We start from the raw sequence: 25,125 nt of genomic DNA on the forward strand, positions 1-25,125 counted from the left end.
GGGCCGGGCTGTCCGAGAAAACTTCCGGGTTAAGCTGCCGCTGGGGCCGGAAGGAGCTGGACGGCGGTCGGGTAAGTGACTGTTTGTTTGGGGTCGCTGCGAGGGGGCTGCTAGGAGCGCCTAGGCGTGGATTGCTGTGGCTTGGGGTCGGGAGTGCAGGAGGCGAAAATGTCTGCCATCCTTTTGAAAGTCTGGCCTGGGTACGGGAGTTCGGTCATCGAACACTTACTGAGAGCCAAATACCTGCCAGGCACTACCCTGGGCTCCAGGGATACATCAGTCAGCGAACGGAAGGGCCCTGCTCTCAAGCAGTGCGAGAAGCAGATTATAAACAAGTCAACAAACATGATTATCCAAGGTGGTAGTAAGTGCTGTAAAGAAATTTAGACTGGATGTGATGGAACGAACTGGGAGAGTAATAAGCCGTAAGAAAATCTGGAATAGAGCATTCCAGGCAGAGAGAATAGCGCGTGCAAAGGCCATATAGTGGGAACAAACTTAGCAAAGTCAAGGAAAAGACAAAGGTCACTGGCTAGAGCAAAAGGAGCAAGATGAGAATGGAGAGACATGAGGCCAGGGACTTGAGCCCAAATCTTGTAAGGCTGATGAGCAAGGATAAAGAGTTTGATTTTTATTTGGAACCCAGTGAAAAACCATCGAAGGTTTCTAAGCAGATGAGTGACATGATCTGATTTATGACTTTAAGATTACTCCTTGGCCCTCATCAGAAAGATCCAGCTCCTCTGTTGCCCTTGAGCAGTGAAAATGCTTGAAATCCAGACTGACAGAGCTAGGAAGATATTAAAATCAATCTTATTGTACAGATAGGAAAAATTGAATCCCACAGAGGTGAAGGAACTTAGCCTTTTAAGAACTCATGTTTTCCAACTCCATTTAATGCCCTCGGAATTATCATCTTAATTCCCAGATAAGAGTAGTTGTCACTGGTAAAACTCTTCAGATGTTTTCCTTTGCTTTTGACAGTAGTTCTCTAAATTTAGGTTCATCTGTATCACCTGGAAGCTAGTTAAAAGTCCAAAAACCAAAACGAAAAAACCTGTTTAAATATAAAATGGATCATTTCCTCTGATTTTCTCTTGTAATGGAAAATGGATAGAATTTGGGGCCAAAGTATGGAATCTTGAGAAGCCACTTATCTTTTAAATGCTGCTGATAATTATAGCAGCAGTTCTCAAACTTTTTGATCTTAGAATGTCTTTATACTTTTAAAATTTATTGAGAACTTCAAAGGGTTTTTGTTTATAATAGCTATCAATATTTACTATTTTAGAAAACAACTTTCAAAAATTCATTTTAAAATAAACTCATGTTAACATAAATATATAACTATATATTGTTATACATATGTGTGTATATGTTTTATATATATATGAATAAATATATAACAAAAATATAAAGGATATTTTCCAAAATAAAAAATTATTGAGAATGGCATTGTTTTACATTTTTAAAAATCTCTTTAATGTATGGCTGAATAAAAGACAGATTTTCGTAACTTCTACCTTCATTCTCTTAACAGTATCAATCATCATGTAACCTCTAGAAACTTACACCATATTGTGTGAGAATGTAAGTGAAAAAGCAGTATGTCCTCATATTATGTAAATTGTTTTGAAAAAGTCTCAGGGACACCCAGGAGTTCCTGTACCACACTTTAAGAATTACACTGAATTACAGTGATTGTCATGCCAGTAAAAGAAATATTAGTTTGATTTGTAAATCAATAAACCTTTATGCACTTTAAAAATGCAGATGCCCAGGCATCCCCTAGAGATCCCAATTCATTAAGTCAGTGGTGTCAAGAAACCTGCATCTTTAACAAGCACCACAGATTAATTTGATATAAATGGTCTAAAAATTACAGAGTGAGAAAACCAGTCAAATGATTCTCTACAGTGTTCTGCCTACTAAAACTCAAGATAGGTGTCTTTCCTTATCTTCATCTCTCTCCATCAATGGTTTCCAGAGTCTGAAGCTCTGGAAAGTTAATAAGTTTGTAGCAGACACCTTTCAGACTACCAAGTCGATGAATGTCTGAAGTCAAAATTTTGAGCACTTGCCACAGGCAGTGGCCCTGTGCTAAGGACAGAAGGTTTTTAGACTCTGTCATTCATAATCTTACAGTCTTTTGAACGGATAACTAACTGCTAAGAGGAAAACTGGTAAGTCTTACAATAGCATACTCTCAATGTGCTGTGGGACTGACAGAGGAAAAAACAAAAAAACTCATCTGACGAGGGCGGGCGTGAGAGGGCTTCCTGAGTAAGATGAAATTAGAGTTGAATATTATATTATAGAGAGGGTACAGTTTCCGTCAGAAAGATATTGATGGGAAGGGGCAGAAAGCCTTTTTGTTGTGGTTGTTGTTGTTGTTGAGGCAGAGTCTCAGTCGCCCAGGCTGCAGTGTGGTGGTGTGATCTCGGCTCACTGCAAGCTCCGCCTCCCGGGTTCACGCCATTCTCCTGCCTCAGCCTCCCAAGTAGCTGGGACTACAGGCGCCCGCCACCGCGCCCGGCTAATTTTTTGCATTTTTAGTAGAGACGGGCTTTCACCGTGTTAGCCAGGATGGTCTCGATTTCCTGACCTCGTGATCCACCCGCCTCGGCCTCCCAAAGTGCTGGGATTACAGGCGTGAGCCGCCGCTCCCGGCCATGGGCAGAAAGATTTTTAAGCAAAAGGAACAACTAGAACCAGAACTTTAAGGTGAAAAGTTAGAGAGAAAAGAGTAAAACAAGCGTAGTTTAGGCTTTGAGCCATAGGAGGAAAGCAGGATAGATTATAGGATTTAAGCAAATAAACGAATGATAATGATAATCAGCCTGTAGGTGAGGAAACTAAGACCACTGGAGCACATCATAGCTAATTGGTGATAGAGATGCAACTAAAGACCAGACTTAATGTTTAAATCCATTCATTCCTCCTGCAAGCAATTATTGTACATAGAGGCACCGCTGGGCTTCTCATGACTTTCTGTTCTGCTGCCTGAATCTATTCTTGGAGAATTATAATGCCAGATTGGAATTTTAAGCTTATCTCATGGGCAGTGAGAAATCACCAGTAGATTGTAAAATTATCCTGAATTGCTCAGATTGTGTTTGGGACCAATTCTGAGTGCCACGGTGTTTGGATGGATCATAGAGGTAAGAATGGAGTTAAGGAGATCCATTCTGAAATTAAAGGGATAGTGTGGTATACCCAGGTGAGATAAAAGGGTATGATGTAGGAGAGGAACAATAGGACTTATCTGAAAAACATGTAGAAGGTGGAATAATAGCAATAGCATATATTTATAATTTACCCACATTAGTTCATCTTATCCTCACAACTACCTTATGAGACAGTTACTGTTAATATTATTTTATTTAATAAGTGTGAAAACTAAGGCCTTGCAAGCCTATGGCTTCACCCAGGGGTAGGATCAGCCACCTTAACTCTAGAGCCCATTCTCCTAACCACTGAGCCATGATTGTCTTACAATTTTGATACTGCAAAACTGGAAGAATTGTCTGGCTATTATCTACGCTGCTCATAAGCTGAACAAGTAGATCTGAGGCTAAGAGGAGTTTTGTCTTAATTAGACTGAGTTTCAAATAGAGATGTTTCAGACTACAGAAGGGGAAAAATGGCCTGGAAAGTCATAAATCTAAGCCTGTTTCATTGATGTTTTTGTCATTTGCATACTGTAGCTATTGAGCAAATACCTATGGCAAAAAGGATATAAGTTACGGGTATAACTGAAATAATCCTGGATTTAAAGCAAAGCTCTGATAAATACGGAAGATGTTTCTCTGGGTGCCAGAAGATATGTTGAAGTTTGAGCTCAGACTGACCAAATGCTAGTTATGAGGCATGTGATGGCTCCAAGATACTACTAGGAATATAAAGGCTATTTTAATTAGGAACTTTTAAGTAAATGGCCCTCAAAGTAGTGATTACTGTTTGAATATCACTAACCTTTGTTATGTTACAGGTCCCTATAATAATGCTTGCATCTAGGCAGAACAACTTTGTGTTTGTTCTTTGCAAAGGATAGGGTAGTGCTAACAATCTGCTCTTCATTTGCGTTTTCTCCTCTTTGCCAATTCAGAATGCTGCTTTGTCAATTTGTGTGCCTGGTGTAGGAACTAGTCCATTTTCCAAGTGTGACAGTGCAGGCAAAGAGTGGATGAGCTGTAAATGCAGCCTAGAACACATTTGATTATAGAAAATGAAGTACTAATATCCCAATGTAATTGGAGGTTAAAAAAAAAATACCACCTGGGCATCAATGTGTTTCCCTGCTTTGCATTTTCTCAGAACTATTTCTGCAAACATCAGTTTCCTCAGCCAACTTAATATTGAGTCACCAGAACGGAAATCAGCCATATTACTTCCTTATTTATGTTGAAAATTGGAACAGAATGGAAATATTTCTTCCCTCAGAAGTTGGCAGGAACAGCAACAAGACAATCTGTTAGGGGCGACAGCTATAGGCTCTTCTCTTTCTCTTTTTAAAATAATATAGTCGATATTCTACATGGTTTTCTGGGGTAAAATCATGTACATTTCTGATTCTTTATGATCCTAGCAAAGCTTACATTCTGTATACCTGAAAAATGAAAAAGGAGTTGGATTAAACTTGAGTCTTACACTTATCTATTACATTTTTATTTATTAATGCTGAAGAAAGGTAATATAGGCTGGGTGCGGTGGCTCACGCCTGTAATCCCAGCACTTTGAGAGGCCGAGGCGGGCAGATCACCTGAGGTTGGGAGTTCAAGGCTAGCCTGACCAACATGGAGAAACCCCGTCTCTACTAAAAATACAAAAAATTAGCCAGGCATGGTGACGCATGCCTGTAATCCTAGCTACTCGGGAGGCTGAGGCAGGAGAATCGCTTGAACCCAGGAGACAGAGGTTACAGTGAGCCGAGATCTCACCATTGCACTCCAGCCTGGGCAACAAGACCGAAACTCCGTCTCAAAAAAAAAAAGGAAAGAAAGGTAATAAATTTTACCAAGTAACTTCATCCACAAACATCGTATAGCCCTTTTTAACTGATAACAAGAAGGTGACACTTTGGTTTTCCTTTTTGAAATCTATTCTTGGGTTTCAGATATCAGCTGCTGCATTAAAAATAGCAGGCATGATATATATATCAATTTTTTTTTTTTTTCCAAATACAAATGCATGTACTCTTGTGTCTCCCATGGCATCTAATATACCTGCCTTAGTGACCTCAGCCCACTTAACTGATTTGGTGAACAATTCTGCATCTGGGGATCTATATGTGAGGAAAAATTAAAGGATTGGAAATGAAAGTAAATAACTGTAGTATAAAGTATCATATGTTCAAAGCATGCAGGCCTAATATTATTATAGGAGGTCCCAAACATGTAAGTGAATTGCATTCCTAAAACTTAAAATTTGTCTTTTCTCTGTTGCATTCACAGCATAATTACATTTTAGTCACATCGTCTTAGATATAGTTAGTTGTTTCTGTGCTGTCTCTCAAACTGGTTTGTAAATTCTTGAGGGTCTAGGACAGTATCCTAATTCTCCTTAGCAATTCTTGCACCACCTACTCTACTTCATCTTCCACGATGGGTCCTTGACCTAGTTGAGCTGTTGTTTTAAAGTCATTAGTCGGCCGGGCGCGGTGGCTCAAGCCTGTAATCCCAGCACTTTGGGAGGCCGAGACGGGCGGATCACGAGGTCAGGAGATCGAGACCATCCTGGCTAACACGGTGAAACCCCATCTCTACTAAAAATACAAAAACTAGCGGGGCGAGGTGGCGGGCGCCTGTAGTCCCAGCTACTCGGGAGGCTGAGGCAGGAGAATGGCGTAAACCCGGGAGGCGGAGCTTGCAGTGAGCTGAGATCTGGCCACTGCACTCCAGTCCGGGCGACAGAGTGAGACTCCGCCTCAAAAAAATAAAATAAAATAAAATAAAGTCATTAGTCTAGAGTGAGCAGAATGGTCATAGTCAATGCGGTTTGTGTTGGCAAGGAGCAGAAACCTATTCAAGCTGACTTAGCAAAAAGGAGACTTAGTGTGAGGAAATAATAGTACCCTGATACCAAGGATGATTTGTTCTTCCCTCACTGTTTTTTCTGCTTTGTCACCTCCTTGGACACGTATCTTTGCCAGTGTTTTCTCTCACAGCTGCCGAACAGCCTGTTACCTGCAAATGCGTTATATCTGTTAGTCTCTCAAATCAGAAGTCCTCTGTGTTCAGGATGTACATGGTATGAGTGAAGTGCCCAGTATTAACTAGATGTGTAAGGCTATTGTGCAACCTCTTTCTCTTGTGACTCAAAATCAGTGTATCAGGCTACTTCTGCCATGTTTGGCCTGAGAGCAGTTTAAGGGAGTTTATAGTGTTTTCCTAAATCCTGTCTGGTAGGTTTCTGTAAACTTCTAGTAGAGGCAAATGGCTGTGTCTGTACAACACAGGAACCGCAAATCTTGGCCACATGGGCAGTTTGCTTGCCACACTCCACTGTGTAAGGAAGAGAATAGAGATCTATGATGAAGATTGCCTGGCAGCCACAGATACAGGTCAATCACTTTTTGTGAACTTAATCTTTTTTCTCCTGCGTTACCATTTCCCCATTTATTACATTGTTTGCACATTTGTCTTCACTTTTGTGGTTTTAATTTTGAGTAAAATTTAATAAAGGTGTTTCTTTTTTAAGAGTCGTAGGAGAGCCAGGAAGTAGAATGCTATCAGGCACCAAAGCAGCATGTTTGAGTCTCTCTCTTTCCCCTGCTTCTCTTCCTGTCTTCCCACTCTCTCCCTTCCCTATCCCTCTTGTCCTTTCTCACAGCTTCTGCTTGTATGTAGTCCAAACCTGACTGCCTCAGCCCCCACATGCCTTCTTTTCCTCAAATGACCCTGACCCACAAGGGTCTCAATTCCAAGTTCCAAGAACTAAGATTCTATTAGCTTACTTTGCCAATGGATTGTCTTCCTCCTAGGCCCAAGAAGATAGGGATAGGGCTCAAAGAGGGGAGCCATGGGGTAAGTAGATCACAACAAAGCTTCTCTACCACAAACTGAGAACACATACAATGTCATATCATGGTTGGTATCCAAGCTCAGTTTACAATGCCTGTATGCTCCATAATATTGCAAAATGTTTGCATTGAGAAAAAGAAAAATGTGAAATTTTAAATTTAAGATTAAAATTGCATAATGGTGTCCCCTTCCCCCCAACCCCCAAGATTTTTAAATGGTTGCATGGTATTCTGAGTGTTTTATAATGATGTAACTGTCAAATGTAAATTTTAGTACAATATCTGAAAGAACCATGAACAATAATAATAGAGCTTATTCAGTGATTACCATTGCCAGACTCTGTGTTTTATATGTACTCCCTCATTCAGACTTTGCAATAATCCTGTGAGAATAGATTCTGTTATTTTGCCTATTTTAAAGATGAGGGGCTGAGGCAGGGAGATTAAGTCATTTATAAAAGTTGCAAAGCTGGTTAGTCAGAGATAGTATTTGAATCCTATACTCTGAACCTCTCTGCTACGCAGCTTTTATTAGAGACCTTCAATTATGCTGATCCAGAGTAATCTAAATCTAGAATGTAATGTGAGTGATTATATCTCTCACTGGAAATATTCAAACAGCCTGAAACACCATTCTGCAGGTCAGTTGTAGAGGAAATTGAGGAACTGTATTAGCGGCCCTTAGATGTAGTACATGAATCCAACGCCTCAAAAACACCCAAGGAGCCAATTAAAAGTCATAAATTCCAAGGCGCAAACGCAGAGTTTCTTACTCGTTCTGGGGTGGGACCCGGGAATTCATGTTTTTGAAAAGCTCTTCTGGCAATTGTGACACTCAACCTGGTTTGGAAACTGCACTTGCTGATCTTTTATTCCTACCATTATCCTCTAGGACAAGATGGTAAATGAAGATATCAGATTGGGAGTCAGAAGAATGCCTTTGATTAGGTGCTTTTAAGGTCTTTCAAGATTGTTAGCATTGATTGTTTTTGTTTCAGAGAATTTATGATAGGTAACTGTATGTCAGTTTGAACAATTATAATCCCTGTTACATAACATTATTCAGTTTATAAAGATCTGTCACATACTGAATCAAATTTAAACTAATCTCCATCAATATTTATTGAGCATGTGCTAGTTATGACGTATAGCAATAAAAAATATAGGCCTTGTTCTTAAGGGGTAGGTGAGATGGGATAGACTGCCTGGCAGTGCAGAGCAGCATATACCAGCACCAGATGAGTAGGGTAGGTGGGGAGGGCTCTGGGGTAAAGGAGAAGCCATCCTTTATACAGCTATACTCTGAATTTATGTAGGAGGAATAGCTAAGGCCTTGATAGGAGGTTCAGGAAGTTTGTGGGAAGGCAGAATTCCATGTGGCAGTTATGCTTTGCCAAGCCTCGTGTTGGTGAGGACACTGATTGCCCTGCAGCCCTCGCCTGTAACAGCTGTTCATTCTGCTGAAGTTCCTGAATATCAGAGCAGGATGACCGAGTCCATTTCCTTTCTTTCCAGTTTCTTCTACACTAGGGGAATGTGACAATACCCCCAGGTGATCTGCCCACGTTTGAGCCTGTCAGTTCTTTGACCTCTTCATCATGGACAAATATCTCCCTCACTCACTTCAGCCACTGCGGCTTCCGGAGTCCATCTCCAGTTTCGCTTTTGGCCCAGTTAGTTCCCCTCCAGAATCAGGAATCAGATGCAGCATTTTTGGCCACTGCCTCTCTTTACCACAATTTTTTTTAGCTCTTTTTCGTGAACAACTCCTGACCAGTGACCCCTCTCCTTTTTCCCTGTCCCTTGGCCCTCTACCTTGAGTGCTTTCCTTCCAATTTTTATTCCTCTTTATTATTCAGGTCCTGCACCTGAAGAATAGGTGCTGTACACCTCTCTTTCTCAGAGGCTTTCCATGATGAGATTAACTCCCCAGGTCGGGTCCTCCTGTAGCATCTGTATTTTCCCTTGGGTAACATTGAGTATGTTTTGTATATATGTAGTTAGTGTCCATCGTCTGCCAGACTGAGCTTCATGGAGGACGAGACTGTGGGGCAGTAGGTAGGCACATGGTAGGTGCTCAGTAGATACTGTTGAATATATGAAAATGTATCCCTCCAATCTAAAACTCAGTAGTGGGGAAGAGTAGAAAGGAAGGAGATGGCAGGATAAGAAACAAAATGGCATTAAAATAAACTGGAGTTGTGGGGGGCTTTTGGTTTTGGTTTTGGTTTTGGTTTTACTACAGAGAGAGCAAGCCTCCAGCTCAGAGCCTTAAGCAGGGAGTAGTATCTCTGGAAGCTAATAACACTTCTTTGTTTTCATTATGTTTATGTGTACGGTTACTTTTGTCCACAGAACCAATATAGAATTTCCTTTTTAAATAAATATGAAAGTAAAGATAAAATGAGTTGATTTAAAAGAAAAGCAGAAATGATGATAATTTGGTTCATGGATATAGTAAAAACAAACAAACAAAAATGACAGGAGAAGGAATGAATGAAGTTTGGAAAATGCTGCCATGGATGAAGCTATAGGAACTCCTAATCAAAGTTCTAGGGGAAGCTTGGAGCATTTTTTCAGCACACTCATAGCCTATAACCATTGAGAACCACTGATCTAGAATAAAGTACAGAATTATGTCCTCCAATTGCTGTATATCTTGTAATGAAAAAGAACTTGGAAACTTACATGTCAAGCCCCTAGCACAGTGGTTGGCTTATGGCAGTCATTCAATAAATGTTATTTCCATTGTTTCTACCCATCACCCTCTCCTATAAAAGAGACCATATTCTAAGCTAGATTCTCCTGCTAACTTGTAGCATATCATAAGAAGCAAATCACTGTGCACTGAATCAATTAGATTATATTACTTCCAAAATCCCCTCTCTGCCTAAGTCTTTGTTTCCTTTAGTGTCCTTTTAGTACAGCTTTAGGAGGAAATGGAAATAAACACATTGAGTATGTCATGTATAGCCAAAGTCTGAAGTTTTTTTGTTTTACTCTATATACTCCATCCTTAAATTTTAAAGATTTAGAAACGTATTTGTCACCATTCAGCCATCCTTTAAAGGGCTAATGAAAATTAAATGATATTTGCACCATACTGTAATTTGACTTTGAGATGTTTAATGGCAAAATACAGTGATTCATTGCTTTTTATGTTCTGTGATCAAGCAGCCTTCATATAAGTATAAAGGAGAGTAAATGTCATTTCCAAAACTAATTATCTTGGGGCTTTATAAGACATGAAGCTAGGCATTTCATCCCATATTTTATAGAAATAAAAGTTGAAATTTTTCTTTGAGAGTCGGTGGCTTAAAGGGGGCATCAGATTACCAGGAAGGTGATCATAAATACAAAGACTTTTGGAGTAGGATGTTATTTTGCCTTTTATTCATGATATTTTGCTCTTCTTTTAAATTTTTCTAACAATCTGTCCCTGTAGTTTTATATTTGCATTTCTACTAACTAGACACTTAAGATGTCAATTCCTCCCTTAGCTAGTTTACAGAGTTTGAGCTAGAAATTTTTACAAACTATTAAATACAGTGTATTTTGTCTCTTGGTATTGGAGAAACTATTAAAAGAAAATTCTGTTGTCTAACGTTCTTGTCCATGAAGGAGGTTCCATAGCTTTAGAGGTCAATAATTCTATTTATGTGTATGCAGTAAATGCAATTTTCTTTCCAATATTAAAACAACCCACCTCAAGTGTCCCTGCATTATTTATATGTAACATATCTTTATACTTGAAGTACTCAAATTTTGAGCTCCATGGTTGTGGTTATGATCTGTGAGTTGATTTACATTATTGATATAACAACAGATGGTAATGGTGTATGTTGAAATAAAAGATCATTAAGATAAATATTTTAGCCTTCATTGGCTCCCTGTTGCATAAAATTTGTCAGAATGAAATAGAATCATGGCATTTCAGAACTGGAAGAGTCCTTAGGGATGATCTCATCCAGTCCCTTATTTGACAGATGAGAAAACAGAAGCCCAGAGAGAATGCTGCTTGCCAAGGGCGTACAGCTAGTTAGCAGCAAAGTTAGGACCAAAATCTAGGTCTGCTATTTCCCAGTTCATTGCTTTTTCTGCTGTCTCTGAGATTTTTAGGTCCTGTTCCATCTAATTACTCTCCAATGTCAGCACCAATTATTCTAATTCACATCTATTCATTTCTGGAACATACAGAGTTTCACCCCATTATGAATCTCAGTTGGTTAAACTTTGTATTTGGCTTTCTTTTAGGTTGTTCTCCACTCACATCTTTTAATCTTGAAGACTAGAAAATATAACTGGATCTACCATTTTTGTGGAAAATTTCTCTACCAAGCAATAAATTACCCGCTGTGCTCTTGTTGTAGTGTAGAAGTTTTTGAGTTCTCCAAATCTAAACAAGATTTTCTTCCATTTTCCCATGAAGCTACATTGTTGCTTATTCACTTTAGTGGCAAGTATTGTGCCAGCTGCTTTTGTTTTGGAAGATGTGGACTTCAACCAAATGGTTTCACTGGAAGCAAATCGTACTTCTTACAATGCATCCTTTCCCTCAAGCTTTGAACTCTCAGCAAGTTCCCACTCGGATGATGATGTCATCATAGCCAAAGAGGGAACTAGCGTTTCAATTGAGTGTCTTCTCACAGCCAGTCACTATGAAGATGTCCATTGGCACAATTCAAAAGGACAGCAACTGGATGGCAGAGGCAGAGGTAACTGGTCAGGATATAATGAATCAAGGTTACTCATTTCCTGTTCTGTCTTCTTATTTTTTAACAAGTTAAACAAGAAGTCTCAAAGATAAGGTGCCAAAGTGAATAGTTTAGAACATTTGAAAGGTCTAGAGTGTTGCACCTATCAGAAAAAGCAAAATAATTATAATTATTTAACCAGAAGAAGAAAAAAAAGAATCCTTGTAAATTTAAAAAATGTTCACATGATGGCAATGAACTATTTTCTCTCCTTCTGATCAGTTGGTTTTCTTCTTCATTGAAGATAGAGTAAATCAGGGCTGCTGCATACAACTGTTCAGAGGGTATACAACACAACTCTAGGAGCACCCTTCACCTAGACTACTATGTCAGTAGTGCAGTGTGGTGGCCCTTTGTGAATACATCCAGAAGGGTTTTGGCTAGACTTAAGAAAATTTGTTATAAATAAAAAAGTTTTGCTCTGAAATGAGTTACTGTAAACTTTAGAGGAAATCCAGGACATTTTTGAAAATGTGTATCAATCTGTATGTAAAACTTTGACGTCAGGTCTCAGAGAATTAGAACAGCACTATGGAACGTGTAAGCCCTTCCAGCTCATTTTTTTTCTATTCTATACCTTAATTTATTGGAAAAGAGAAATTTTTTTTGCATTTTTTTGTTTCTGTCTTAAAAATCACATAAACGTAGTGATAATGTGTTCAAGGTCTACTTTTTGACAGATTTTTATTTAATTTTGCAATTCATGGATCTGTGAATATATCTTAATCCAGACTACTCCTAACCAGTGTTCTGTTTTAAAGATCTTTTTGATGAGTACTTGAGTTATAATGGATCTCAAAAAGAAATCACCATGAAAAGCCAAAGGGATGAAGATTAAATTCTAAGATCCGCACAAGCTATACTTTTAAGAAATTTTTTTGTTAGGAAGATACTGTAGCCTTTTGAAATATAAAAGGATATTGATTATTCATATTAGGCTGGAAAATACAAAAGGAGACAGGTGATACTTCCTTCAGACATATGCACTAAATATTTTCATCTATAGACTGAGTGACTAGTCACCAAGGAATTGAAGAGTGTGAATTGTTAGAGTATTTTTAATCAGCATGTTTAAAATACATAACTACTGAATTAGAATATCTAGAGTGATACCTGGAATGTGTACTTTGAACATGATTTGGGGTTCCATATTTGGACCCACTGAACCAGACTCCTATCTTCTCTGGGCTCTGTGATATCCTGACCAAACACCTCTGAGATTTGAATTATTCATTCAGTGTCATCACTGTAGACTGACTGCATAAACAAAGCCTTAGGTTAAGACAAGACCAGCCGAGTGGAATGGCAGTTTTATTTTTCTATTTTGCCTTTACTTTGAAAACCGCTAACATCTATCATTGATGCTTTCAGCAGCAGCTCTGGAAAATTGTATTAAATTTTATGAATCTCAAGTGAGAGGAGTTTAAAGAGCATGTCAGTCTAGTATAAGGTTCATAAATCTTGAGCTATTATCAGCAAGTGAACTAGAGAGTTTAGATTGTGGTTGTAGTGCAATGGTTGATGAATGGAGTCTTTGTAGTTCATCATACCTTGGATTCAAATGGTGTCGTTTCCATAGCTCCAAGTTCATAGAACAGAAGCTTATAGAAAATGGCTATATTCATAACTACATGTTTTCCTCTTCTTGTATTAGTGAAGTGATGGCTCTTAAATATATTAATAGCTGTAGGATTGAGGTAAGTTTGGATGATGATGAAAATGGACAAAATCCAGAGTGCTTACTAATTTATGTGCCACTAAAATAATCCAGAACCATAGAATCTTGGGGATGAAAGAGATTTTGAAGGTTGGGCACTCAAGTCAGTGCTTAACAAGCAGTCCGCTAACCTCCCCTGGGACACCACCTCTAGTCATTGGAATGCATCCCCACACTGCAGGTTAGCCCATGCATTCCATCTTTGAATGGCTTTCATAGTTAAAGCACAGAGTGCTTTGGGAATGTATCACAAAAGTAGGAATTATGCAAGCAGAGCCAAGTTATTGAAGGATGTTGAATCAAGATGGGTAATCAATATGCTTTGCTTTTCTTACACTTGTGTATTTCTATATACATGTTCCCTGAATGAAAATACCTTCACATGTGTAAGAGAGGCAGTATGTTTTAGGTTGAAAATAGAAGGAAGCATAGGCATCTTAAGGGTAACTTTATTCTTTTTGCCAAGCTTTTCATTTACCGTGACTTGTGAGATGTATTTTTTGGCCTGTGTTTCAGTTACTCTTGCCAGAAAATCAAGATATCACCATCAACAAACGTTTCTTAACAACAAAAAAAATGGATATGTGCAAGGCATACCAGATTGGGCAGTTAATTGAACAAATGCATTAAATTGCTAGGGTTTTTTTTTTTTTTTTTAATAATTTCTTCTTGTTATATAAGTTCACTATGGAAAGTGAGCAAACACAGTTAGAAGAAAATAAAAATTACTCATAAAAATTTAAAATATCATTATTTTAAATCATTGTTTTATATTTCTGAGACATACCCTCATAATGTATGAAACTGTATTGGTTGCAATGTGATGTAGACACACAGATGTGTATAAACTATAAGCTTTTTTTATGATTAGTCATTTAGCATTTTGTAGACATACCTGTTTCACAGAAAGGCTTTTGAAGTCTTAACAGTGAAAAGGAAGCTATGTTAATTATTAGTGTCATGAAGGAAGATCTTGATTTCCTTTTAAGATCCAAACTAATTAAATTCTGATTCTGGACATCACAATCTGCCCTGTTTTTTACATGATTTAAACAGACAGTAGAATCTAACAAATCAGTTGAGTTAAAGTACTTTAATGAAGTGGAGGAATATTGATAAGGCAGCGGCCATATTTAGTAATCTTCTTTTTGCTATAATTTTTTTTTCATTTCTGTTCAATTATCAGGTGGAAAGTGGTTGGTTTCTGATAACTTCCTAAACATCACCAATGTAGCTTTTGATGACCGTGGGCTCTATACCTGTTTTGTCACCTCTCCAATTCGTGCCTCCTACTCTGTCACCCTACGTGTTATCTTCACCTCGGGAGACATGAGTGTCTATTACATGATTGTTTGCTTGATTGCCTTTACAATCACACTCATCTTGAATGTCACACGGCTGTGCATGATGAGCAGCCATCTTCGCAAGACTGAGAAGGCCATCAATGAGTTCTTTAGAACTGAAGGGGCTGAGAAACTTCAGAAGGCCTTTGAGATTGCAAAACGTATCCCCATCATTACCTCAGCCAAAACTCTGGAGCTCGCCAAAGTCACACAATTTAAGACCATGGAGTTTGCTCGTTATATTGAAGAACTGGCAAGAAGTGTCCCTCTTCCACCTCTTATTCTAAACTGTCGAGCCTTTGTTGAGGAGATGTTTGAGGCTGTGCGAGTGGATGACCCTGATGACCTGGGTGAAAGAATTAAAGAGAGACCTGCCCTGAATGCTCAAGGTGGCATCTATGTCATTAACCCAGAGATGGGACGGAGTAATTCACCAGGAGGAGATTCAGATGATGGCTCTCTGAATGAACAAGGCCAGGAAATAGCAGTTCAGGTTTCTGTCCACCTTCAATCAGAAACCAAAAGTATTGATACAGAGTCTCAAGGCAGCAGTCATTTCAGTCCGCCTGATGATATAGGATCTGCAGAATCTAACTCTAACTACAAAGATGGGGCATATGAAAACTGTCAGCTATAACCTACAGTGCTGTAACCCAGTACCTACAAAATCAGCTCTCAGAAAAGGAACCTGTTTCTTAGAAGAAGTAACATTTTGCCGAAAGTTTTGGGGGTTTCCCTTTGTTAATATTAAGCACTTCAGAACGTGAATTGCCAAAGTCTTCATTAGAAGGCAGCGTTTTTCCTATCTGATACTTTTCAGTCATTTTCCTTAGAGCTTGATTAAATTATGCATGCTAAGATTTAAAGAAGCCCCAGATAAATATGATGGGAAAAGCACTGAACTAAGAGTCCCATGGTTTCTCTTCTGGTCACAGTTCTTCCATTGGTTGGATCTGATACATATCTTGGGACTTCAGTTTTTCCATCAATAAGATGAGGGATTAGGTGAGATCTGAGGTTGTTTCTAGCTCTATAGCTTCTTAACCCATCACCTTTAAATTACCAGAATCTTCACTCATCTCTCTAAGTAAACCTTTCCCTGGACTTTTATTCCCTTCTTTTGGAAAGGATTAAGCTGAGATCTGAATTTCCACACCAATGTCATAATGCATAGAGGTTTTTGATAAACATCTGGGTGTTTTTCAGATGTTTTGCCATGTGGAGCATATGATGATATGTGCAAGGGTGAATCTGTTCAATGTAGCACATGTCTGTATGGTTATACAGATGTCAGGGAGCTAATTGCTCACTTGTAAACTACTTTCCATGAGTAAATTGGCCCTTGTTGGGGGTGTATCATCTTTTTAACTTACTGAGACATCATTTTAGTTCATTGAGGTTGGCAGGGATTTCCCAACTGATCTTCCAAAGTGAGCAGTTTATTTCTAAGGAATAACGTCTTTGATGCTTTTAGAATAAGAACAGTGTCAAATCATCTGTCTTCTGGAAACTCATGGATTTTGATATTTCTTTTAATAGAATTTCTCAGGCTTTCCCTTTTTAAAAGTTTTGGACTCTACAAATAGGTTCTATATTTGGGATCTCATCCTAGGAGAAAACCCAGAACTGGATTCCTCCTAAGACCTCTGTCAACCCTCCTGCCCTCTGTGGTCTTAAGTATGGTGCTATAGGTTGCATGCCTCTTTATCGTGTTTGTTTGGTTAATATTTTGTTGTTGAGGTTTTTATTTTTGTTTACTTCAGATACATAATTCTGAGCTATGGCTGCTTTTGTAGCCTTTCCGAGAAGCACTAACCTGAAATAAGATTGGATAATTGTGAGGGTGTGTTACTATATTAAAATACACACACAACTGATCTAGACATCAAGAGGAAGAAAAATGATGGATGATGCCACCTGGTTCAACTGTATATAATAAACACTTAAGATGACATTTCTTGCCTGGCTGAGATCTGATATAATGGAATTGTAAATACTCTTCAGAACAATTTCTTCAGCTACAGGAAGCATGGTGCCATATAATTTTAAGAACTTGGCAGTGGAGCTCCATTTGGGGCTTCACGTTTCTTCATTTGACTTCTGATTATTGAAGCATTACTTCAGCTACAGGCTCCTGAGGGAATGTTCAGAGGAGCTTTTATCAGGATTTTAATTTAAGGTTTCAAACAGAGGCAGACAGGAAATTCAAAGTGTGACCAGATAAAACTCATGCCTCCCTTTGTCCAGGCTTATCAGAAGTAATACATCTGCTCTGAATAACATGAATGAATCAATGTGCAGTTTTATCAGATGGCATCATGGATAAAGATGATAATGCTGCCTTTTCTGTCTCTCAGGCTGTTTCCATGGGAACCTCTAGAGCCAAATAAAAGCTAACCAATCATTTAGCCAAAGCTTGCCTTGGCTCATAGACTGATACTTCTTTAAGGAAAATTGTTTTTATATATTTGGCTATGAGAGCAAAGGCTCTTGAACATATCCTAGATTATGGAACACATTTTTCCCTTCCCACAGTGCTTTTCTTGAAAAATTAAATTTTTTTTCTGTCCACCCAGACTGGAGTGCAGTGGCAAGATCATAGCTCACTGCAGCCTCCAACTCCTGGGGTCAAGCGATCCTCCTGCTTCAGGCTCCCAAGCAGCTAGGACTACAGGTGTGTACCACCTTTTCTGGCTAATTTTTGTTATTTTTTGTAGAGATGGGGGTCTCACTTTGTTGCCCAGGCTGACCTTGAGCTTGTGGCTTTAAATGATCCTCCTGCCTCACGTCCCAAAGTGTTGAGATTACAGGCATGAGCCACTGTGCCTGGCCAGAAGAAATTTTAAATCCCTTGTCTGGGGTCAGTCTTCTAAACATCCCTCAGATTTCAGATAGTACTTTCAACCCTGTCCTAACGTAGCAGGTTTGCAGTAATCTCTTAGAATATAGCTTGTCAGATTAGAGAATGGTTTTACCCCACATGTTCTCATAGGAGACGTTATTATTTGGAACCTTAAGGTAGACATGGTTAAAATCAAAGTCCTAAGAAACAGAACTTTGGAAAAATGGAGGAAGTGTTTTTAAAATCTGTAAGTTTGCATAATACTGTATAGTAACTAAATCCAGGCTACGCCATTGTATCCTGGTTATTTTAGAAACATAGAGGTGGCCTAATTTGGTGGCCAAAGTAACTGGTTTACTTTGAGTGTACCACTTATGGTGCCATTGATGAGGAATTAAAGTAGGTCAAAATTTAATTGGAGTTGATATTACTTCATAAAGCTAGTTTTCAAGAGGAAGAAAACCACACTTATATTTTCTGTATCTAATCAAATACTCTTCACATATAATTAAGCCTCATGTTATCTTTTTGTAAAATCCTTAACCTTTTAAACTTCAACTACAGTCTGAAAGTCTTGATGGTAACTATAGTGTAATTATCTTTTTGTCCCACTGGATTTTATAGTTAGTGGAAAATGCCTTTACAAAATGTATTTAAAATAACTCTGTCATCTCATTTGTAAATTTTGTCATGTATTGTAATATAGTGAACATTATTGTCCTTATGAAATGGTAGCTTTGTGAAATACATTCACTAAAAATCAACATTTGAACATCTTTATGATTCCTTACCAGCTGAAGCCAGATAGACAGGTATCAATTGAGGTGATGCCCCACTTGAGTTTATAGGCTGTTTGATAACTGCCTGTCCTCCAAATTGTGTAGGTATATGTTATGATGGTTTAATTCTTAAGGGCCAACACGCATTTGTATTTTCTAATACAAGTACCTTGTATTAGAAAGTACCTTGTACTTTCTACCAAGTACCTTGATAGAAATATCTTGGAAATTGCAGACCTGGAACAGTTTTGAGAAGACTCCTGGCTTCTTTTTTGCCTCACTTAACAAATATCTTAAGGTCAAAGCAATATCTTTGCACGGCTTTCCTTTTGCTCTTCCAGACACATGAGCCTGTTGGTATAGTCCTCTTCACCCTCTGCATGTAGCTTCACCCTAGATAGACTTTTGTCTCTTGGGTCCCAGATGGCACAGGAGCACTGCATGCTTGTTTTCTAGAGCCCAGCCAGTCATGGGTGCTAGCCTTGTCTCCACACACCAGCAAGTAGAACCCAAGTGTATTGCATAAATACTTCCTGAGTACCAGTAAAAGAATGCATTCTTTTCTTATCTAGGGCAGGAATGTTGAAAATGCTCAGCCTTACATAGAAACTCCTAGATTTTCATTAATGCATTTCACAAAAGTATTTCATATGATTCAGATGATATTTAAATTGTCGGCATTTTAATAAATATTTGCATTATAATTTTGTCTCTTTTTTAAAAAAAGTCATACTTGAATATAATTTATTAAACGTTCAATGGAGTATATAGTCTATTTGAAATTTTCTATAGAGTATGTTTCATTGGTATGTTTGATGAAATTTGTATGTTTGATGAAATTTGATGTTAATGATTTTAAATGGGGGGGAGGGTAGTCTCACTGTGTCACCCAGGCCAGAGTATGATGGCATGATCATGGCTCACTGCAGTGTCAACCTGGGCTCAGCAATTCTGCCTCAGCCTCCTGAGTAGCTAGGATTATAGGTGCACGCTAATGCATGTGGCTAATTTGTGTGTGTGTGTGTGTGTGTGTGTGTGTGTGTGTAGAAATGGGTTTCGTTATGTTGCCCAGACTGGTTTCTATCTCCTGATCTCAAGTAATCCTCCTGCCTGGACCTCCCAAACTGCTGAGTTTGCAATCATGAGCCACAGCCCGCAGCATAGGAGCCAGTATGGCTGGAATCTACTTTGACCTTACAAATATTTACACCTAAGCACTGTGTATGTTTTCAGTGCTATGAGCTACACTGAGATGGATATCCTGCCCACAACAGGCCTGCAGATACCAGACTATCCTCCCTAGGCCCAAATACAGCAATTTACTCTTCTGAAGTAAAGCATTCTTGGCAAAGGCAAGAGCTTGAGAAAAAAAGATAAGAGGATTTGGTACATTTTAAAAGAGCTTGTGATTATAGTGTGTAGTTTATGGTGAGATTTGGCGGGCAGGAGGGTTAGTTCTGGTAGAAGCAAAAGTCTGCAGTCCCATCAGGATGAAGAGTGGTGATGGTTAATGCATGGAAAAGCACAAGGTTAGGAGAACGCAAAGGCAACAGATGGGAGGTGAGACTCATTACTTAAATGCCACAGACTCCTTAGAATGAAAATCTAGCCTTTATCTCCCTATGGCAAAAGATTGCTGGACTTTAAATCCTGATTTCACCCCTAGCCTTGTAACCATGGACAAGGGCTTCAGCCTTTCTCGGCTTCAGTAAAATGGAATTGATAATGTCTACCTCACAGAATTAACACAAGGATTAAATATAGCAACCGGTAAGCAAACACTGTGTTAGCTCTGATTTACCACACTGTAATGGGCTAGTTATGCAGCCAGTGTCAGCTTTGTTAGTAGCCTTGCCTTGTCCAACTGATGACTATATTGCATTTGTGGTCAACTAAAAATTCCTCCACACCTCTCAGAATTGCATTTGGCTGCATGCCATAGAAACCTGATTGTGGTGGCTTATTGTAATAGCTAAGAGATTTATTTTTCTCAAATCCAGAGAGAGGCAGTCCAAGGCTGGTGCAGGGGCGTAAGAACTGGCATGAGGGACTCGGCTCTTTCTAGACCACTCTCTGTCCTTAGCATGTGGCTTTCATCCTCAAGGTCACAAGATGTCTTAGTTTGGGTTCCCCCAGAAGGAGTTCCTGAGAAAAGGATTCACATGCAGGTAGTTTATTTGGGAAGTGATCCCAGGAAGGTAGGGAAATGGGGAAGTGAGACAGGCAAAGGAAGAAAGCCCACACAGGGTGTGTTAATGAATGGATTACTGCTGTGGGCAACTAGTGTTCATTCCCACTCAGAACCTCAGGGAGCTCTTTCTGCCCCAGGTGTATGTAGCTAATGCCTCAGAGTTATCCCACCTCAAGGCCAAAGAGCTGAGATATTTATCTACCAACTACCATCTGTCATTAGTTAAAGGCTGCTCCCAGGGTCACTAACCCCTGGCACTTTCAGGCTGCAATCTACAGGCTCAGCATGATTCTGCAGCTAGCAAAAACCCTCGGGTAGAGAACAGGAGTTTTCAACAGGCAGCCTGTGGTAAATAGAATGGTGAGTGTCAACAAATTACGGGCAGAGCACTGACAGCACCTGCTACATAGGATGACTCTTTTACCTTCAGCATCGCGTCTACATTCCAGACAGGGAGAAGGGTAGAAGGTCAAAGGACAAAGGACACAGCAGCTGAGTTTGTACCTTTTTATCGAGAAAGTGATAGCTTTCCCGAAGCCTCACCCAACTTCTGCTGTGCAGCAGCCAGAACTAGGAGACATGGCTACCTGCTGTACTGTAAGAAAGCCTGCGAAGAGGAGTGTGTTTATTTTTAACTGGACACATTGTCACAAAGTTTGGGCTTCTGTAATTAAGAAAGGAGGAAAAAGGGAGGTTGTGGGCAACAAGCAGTGTGTGACAAGGTCAGCTTCACATGAATGATAGGAGCAAAATGTGGTTCTGTGGTGGATAAAATTGCAAACCATGTTCCTTGAAGATGATCACATGCATGCACAAAACAAGAATCAGAAGCAATAAATGCTAAGCTAAATCTTCAAGTCATCATTTCTGTTGTCTCCAGTACACATAGCTCAAACGGCAGACAGGTTATCAGATTCTGCTAGGGCATAATTGGTTCTTCTTAACCTATTTATTCATTAACAGGTATTTACTGACCACCTGCTGTATGCCAAGTGTTCTTCCATGAGCCAGGGACTCCACAGTGTACGGAGAGTGACTGGCAGTGTATATCCATTCACTGGGGTCAGAAAACCGCCTTCAAAAAGGGCATTGTGCTGAGACCCAAATTATGAGGACCAAGACGTTCAAAAGTTAGGAGGGTACTCCAGGCAGAGGAAAGAGCAGTGGCAAGGTCGGCCTGTTGGAGAAACAGAAGTAGGCCTGTGTGTCTAGTGAAGGGAGACAGTTACAGAAGCAGGCAGGGGGAGCAAAAATACGGTTAGAAGATTTCAAAGCTCCTTTTGGCTGGCCCTGGAAATGCATTTCTTAGAAGAAATGCTAGAAGTACCTAATTTGGAAAAGAAGATTTACATATTTGGTGGGGAAAGTTTGATCATTCAAGCATACTCTTAGTTTTTATTCCTAAAGTCATCTGCAGCTTAAAAAAAAATTACGCTGATTTCTTTTTTTTTTTTTTTTTTTTTTTGAGATGGAGTCTTGCTCTCTTGCCCAGACTGGAGTGCAATGGCGCGATCTTGGCTCATTGCAACCTTGACCTCCCCAGTTCAAACAATCCTCCTGCCTCAGCCTCCCGGGTGGCTGGGACTATAGGTGCATACCACCACGCCCAGCTAATTTTTATATTTTTAGCAGAGACAGGCTGGTCTCGAACTCCAGACCTCAAGTGATCCACCCGCCTCGGCCTTCCTAAGTGCTGGGATTATAGGCATGAAGGCCACTGCACCTGGCCCTAATTTTCTTTAAGGAATTAAACTCAGAGTCCCTTAAATTCCAATCATTTTCTTGAGTTTTCATGTTTTTGCTGGAACCTATTGATTAGGAAATATATATATGTAAATACACATATGTCACTCCATCTGCCTAGAGGATCTGAGGCTGCTGCCAGCATGCTTATTCTTCCTGACAGTTGGGAACACTCTGCTTTGCCTCCAACTCAGCTATGCCATAGGGAGGACTCAAGTGTCCTAAGTGATGATAAATCAGCCTTTAAGGGGCCTCATTCAGATAGAAGGCCACCCTCTGGGAAATAGTTTGTCCATAAACAGAAGGGAGTTCATCAGAAGACACTCCCACTCATGTAGCAGTTTTTCATTGTGGATTTCAGTCTTTCAGAAACTATAAGCAGACAATTGGACCATTCCTGAGGTCACTCTTCTAAAGCCCTTTCATCCTTTGAACACCTAAGCTCACGCATATTCATTTAATTTTTAGCAGATGTTTGTTGCAGCCAAACTGGGAACACTAACCACAAGCAAAACTAAACATGATCTCTGCTCTTTGGGGACTTACATCCTATGGGAAAGCAGATCCAATTCACATAGTGACATATGGGAGTGTATAGTTTAAAACTGAGCAGTGTGCTAAAGGAAATTATTCTATAGATGCCTAGAACAAAAGAGCTTCATCTAGGTCAGAGAAGAATTCCCTGAAGAGGTGATACTTACCACAACAGGGATTATTTGAGGGCTTGTGTTCCTAGCCATGAGCCCGAGCTATGAATTTAAGTCAAATCCTGCCTAGAAGGAATTTACAGACCGGTTGAGAAAATAAGATGTTCCTGTCATAAACCATCTGAAAGAGTCAGTGTATCAAGTGCTAAATGGATTAGCACTAGATAATAAGTGCAGGAGGACTTAAAGATGAAAAGAGTATGTGAGCAGAGAATAGGCAATGCTTTATGGACTAGGTGAGATTTGAGCTAGACATGGAAGGATGAATTATTCATGGATGCAGAAGGAAAAGTGTTAATGGGATCATGGAAATCAGAAATCTTCAATGGTGCCCTGTTCTGTAAGCAGGAAAAATCTAATTCTTTGACGCTCCAAGATCTGTTCTGATCCTGTCTTACCAAATTTATCTTTTGAAGATCCTCCCCACTCCCTTGCAAATACGTTAACGTATTCTACCTTTTCCATTAGAATTTTCTCTCCTTACCAATTTTTTTAGCAACTTGACAGATGGCATAATATATTAGCACCTATTTTTGTAGCTTCTGTATCTTAGGGCACCTTTCATACAGAAAAGACAATCTTTGCTGCATTTAATGGAACAGAAGGAGTGAACTTATCCTGTGGTCTATAACTATGTCCATCAGTTGATGTGAGAATTAAGAATGAAGGCTTGAGAGGTATGACCACCCTTTCTCCATAGCACTCTTCCTTGATGGCATTACCTACTTCCAAAGTTTTAAATGCCATCCTCACACTGATGACTCCTAAAGGTATATTGCAGCTCCAAATGTAGCCTTTCAGACTTGTAGATCTAATCCCTTCCTACTTGACATCTCCACTTGGCCAGACATCTCATGGCATCTCAAAATGAATATGTCAAATATAGAATTCTTTATTCCTTTCCTTTATCACGCGTGCTGTCTTCTCTCAGTAAATGACACCATCATTTCGTTTGTTCAAGCAAAAGCACCATCTTTGACTCTATTTGCTTTACTCTCCACATCTGTTATGTCCCCAAGTCCTGTTGTCTCACTTCAAAAAACATACGCAATCTATCCATTTCTCCCTACCTCCACTGATAGCATTCTAGCCCAAGACCCTGCCATCTCTCACATGCACCATTTGATGGTCCTTACTGAGCTTCCTGCTTACACTTTTGTCCCCAGGTCATTCATTCCCCACACTGCCACCGGATAGAATTGTCAAAGTAATAAATCATGTCATGTCACAGTATTTATCCTCGCTGAAAAAAAATTCAGAAGAAAATCCATCCTCCTTGCCATGGCCCACAGGATGCTAATATGAACTGGCTCTCTCCTATGGGTTCAAACTCATTGCCCACCACTCTCCACCTCACCCATTATATCCCAGCCACCCTGGCCTCCTTGCTGTTCCTCTAACATACACACCAAGTCTGCTCCCACCTTAAAACCTTTTTCAGGGCTGGGCATAGTGGCTCACACCTGTAATCCCAGCACTTTGGGAGGCCAAGGCGGGAGAATCACAAGGTCAAGAGAGCGAGACCATCCTGGCCAACATGGTGAAACCCCATCTCTACTAAAAAATACAAAAGCTGGGCATGGTGGCACGCACCATGGACTTAGTAGTCCCAGCTACTAAGGAGGCTGAGGCAGGAGAATTGCCTGAACCCAGGAGGTGGAGGTTGCAGTGAGCCGAGATTGAGCCACTGCCCTCCAGCCTGGAGAGAGAGCAAGACTCCATCTCAAAAAATAACAAAAACAAAACAAAAAAAACCCACCTTTTTCATGCTGCCCGTCTGCCTAGAATGATCTTCCCCAGATGTTTCTGAGCATTCAGAATTCAGATCTCAGCTTACTTATCACCATTAGAGGCCTCCCTGACCATACTAAAGTAGGTGTTCCTAGGTTGGGGTTAGGATGAGGGTTTAATACCCTCTTTTTCTTTTTTTCCTTTATTTTTATCATAGTATTTGTCAGTATTTGATATTAATTTTTTAATTTATTGTTTATTCTCTATTCCCCCCCGTCTAAAACATGAGCTCCATTA

The 25,125-nt window shown here is 39.6% G+C and overlaps 1 protein-coding gene across 2 annotated transcripts; it reads left to right on the forward strand.

Annotated features, from left to right (window-relative positions):
* MFAP3 (microfibril associated protein 3) lies at positions 1-19,220 on the forward strand. Of its 2 annotated transcripts, XM_033180686.1 has the most exons (3): positions 1-71; positions 11,276-11,736; positions 14,679-19,220. In XM_033180686.1, exons 2-3 carry the CDS (start codon positions 11,445-11,447, stop codon positions 15,470-15,472), a joined length of 1,086 nt encoding a protein of 361 aa, XP_033036577.1. In that variant the 5' UTR covers positions 1-71; positions 11,276-11,444; the 3' UTR covers positions 15,473-19,220. The 2 variants fall into 2 exon arrangements, with proteins under 2 accessions (XP_033036577.1, XP_033036578.1); XM_033180687.1 differs by lacking the exon at positions 1-71 and having other exon boundaries at positions 11,534-11,764.
* The last annotated feature ends 5,905 nt before the right edge of the window (positions 19,221-25,125 follow it).

This window comes from Trachypithecus francoisi, unplaced genomic scaffold (genome assembly GCF_009764315.1).
Source record: "Trachypithecus francoisi isolate TF-2019V2 unplaced genomic scaffold, Tfra_2.0 Lachesis_group2, whole genome shotgun sequence".
NCBI lineage: Eukaryota > Metazoa > Chordata > Mammalia > Primates > Cercopithecidae > Trachypithecus > Trachypithecus francoisi.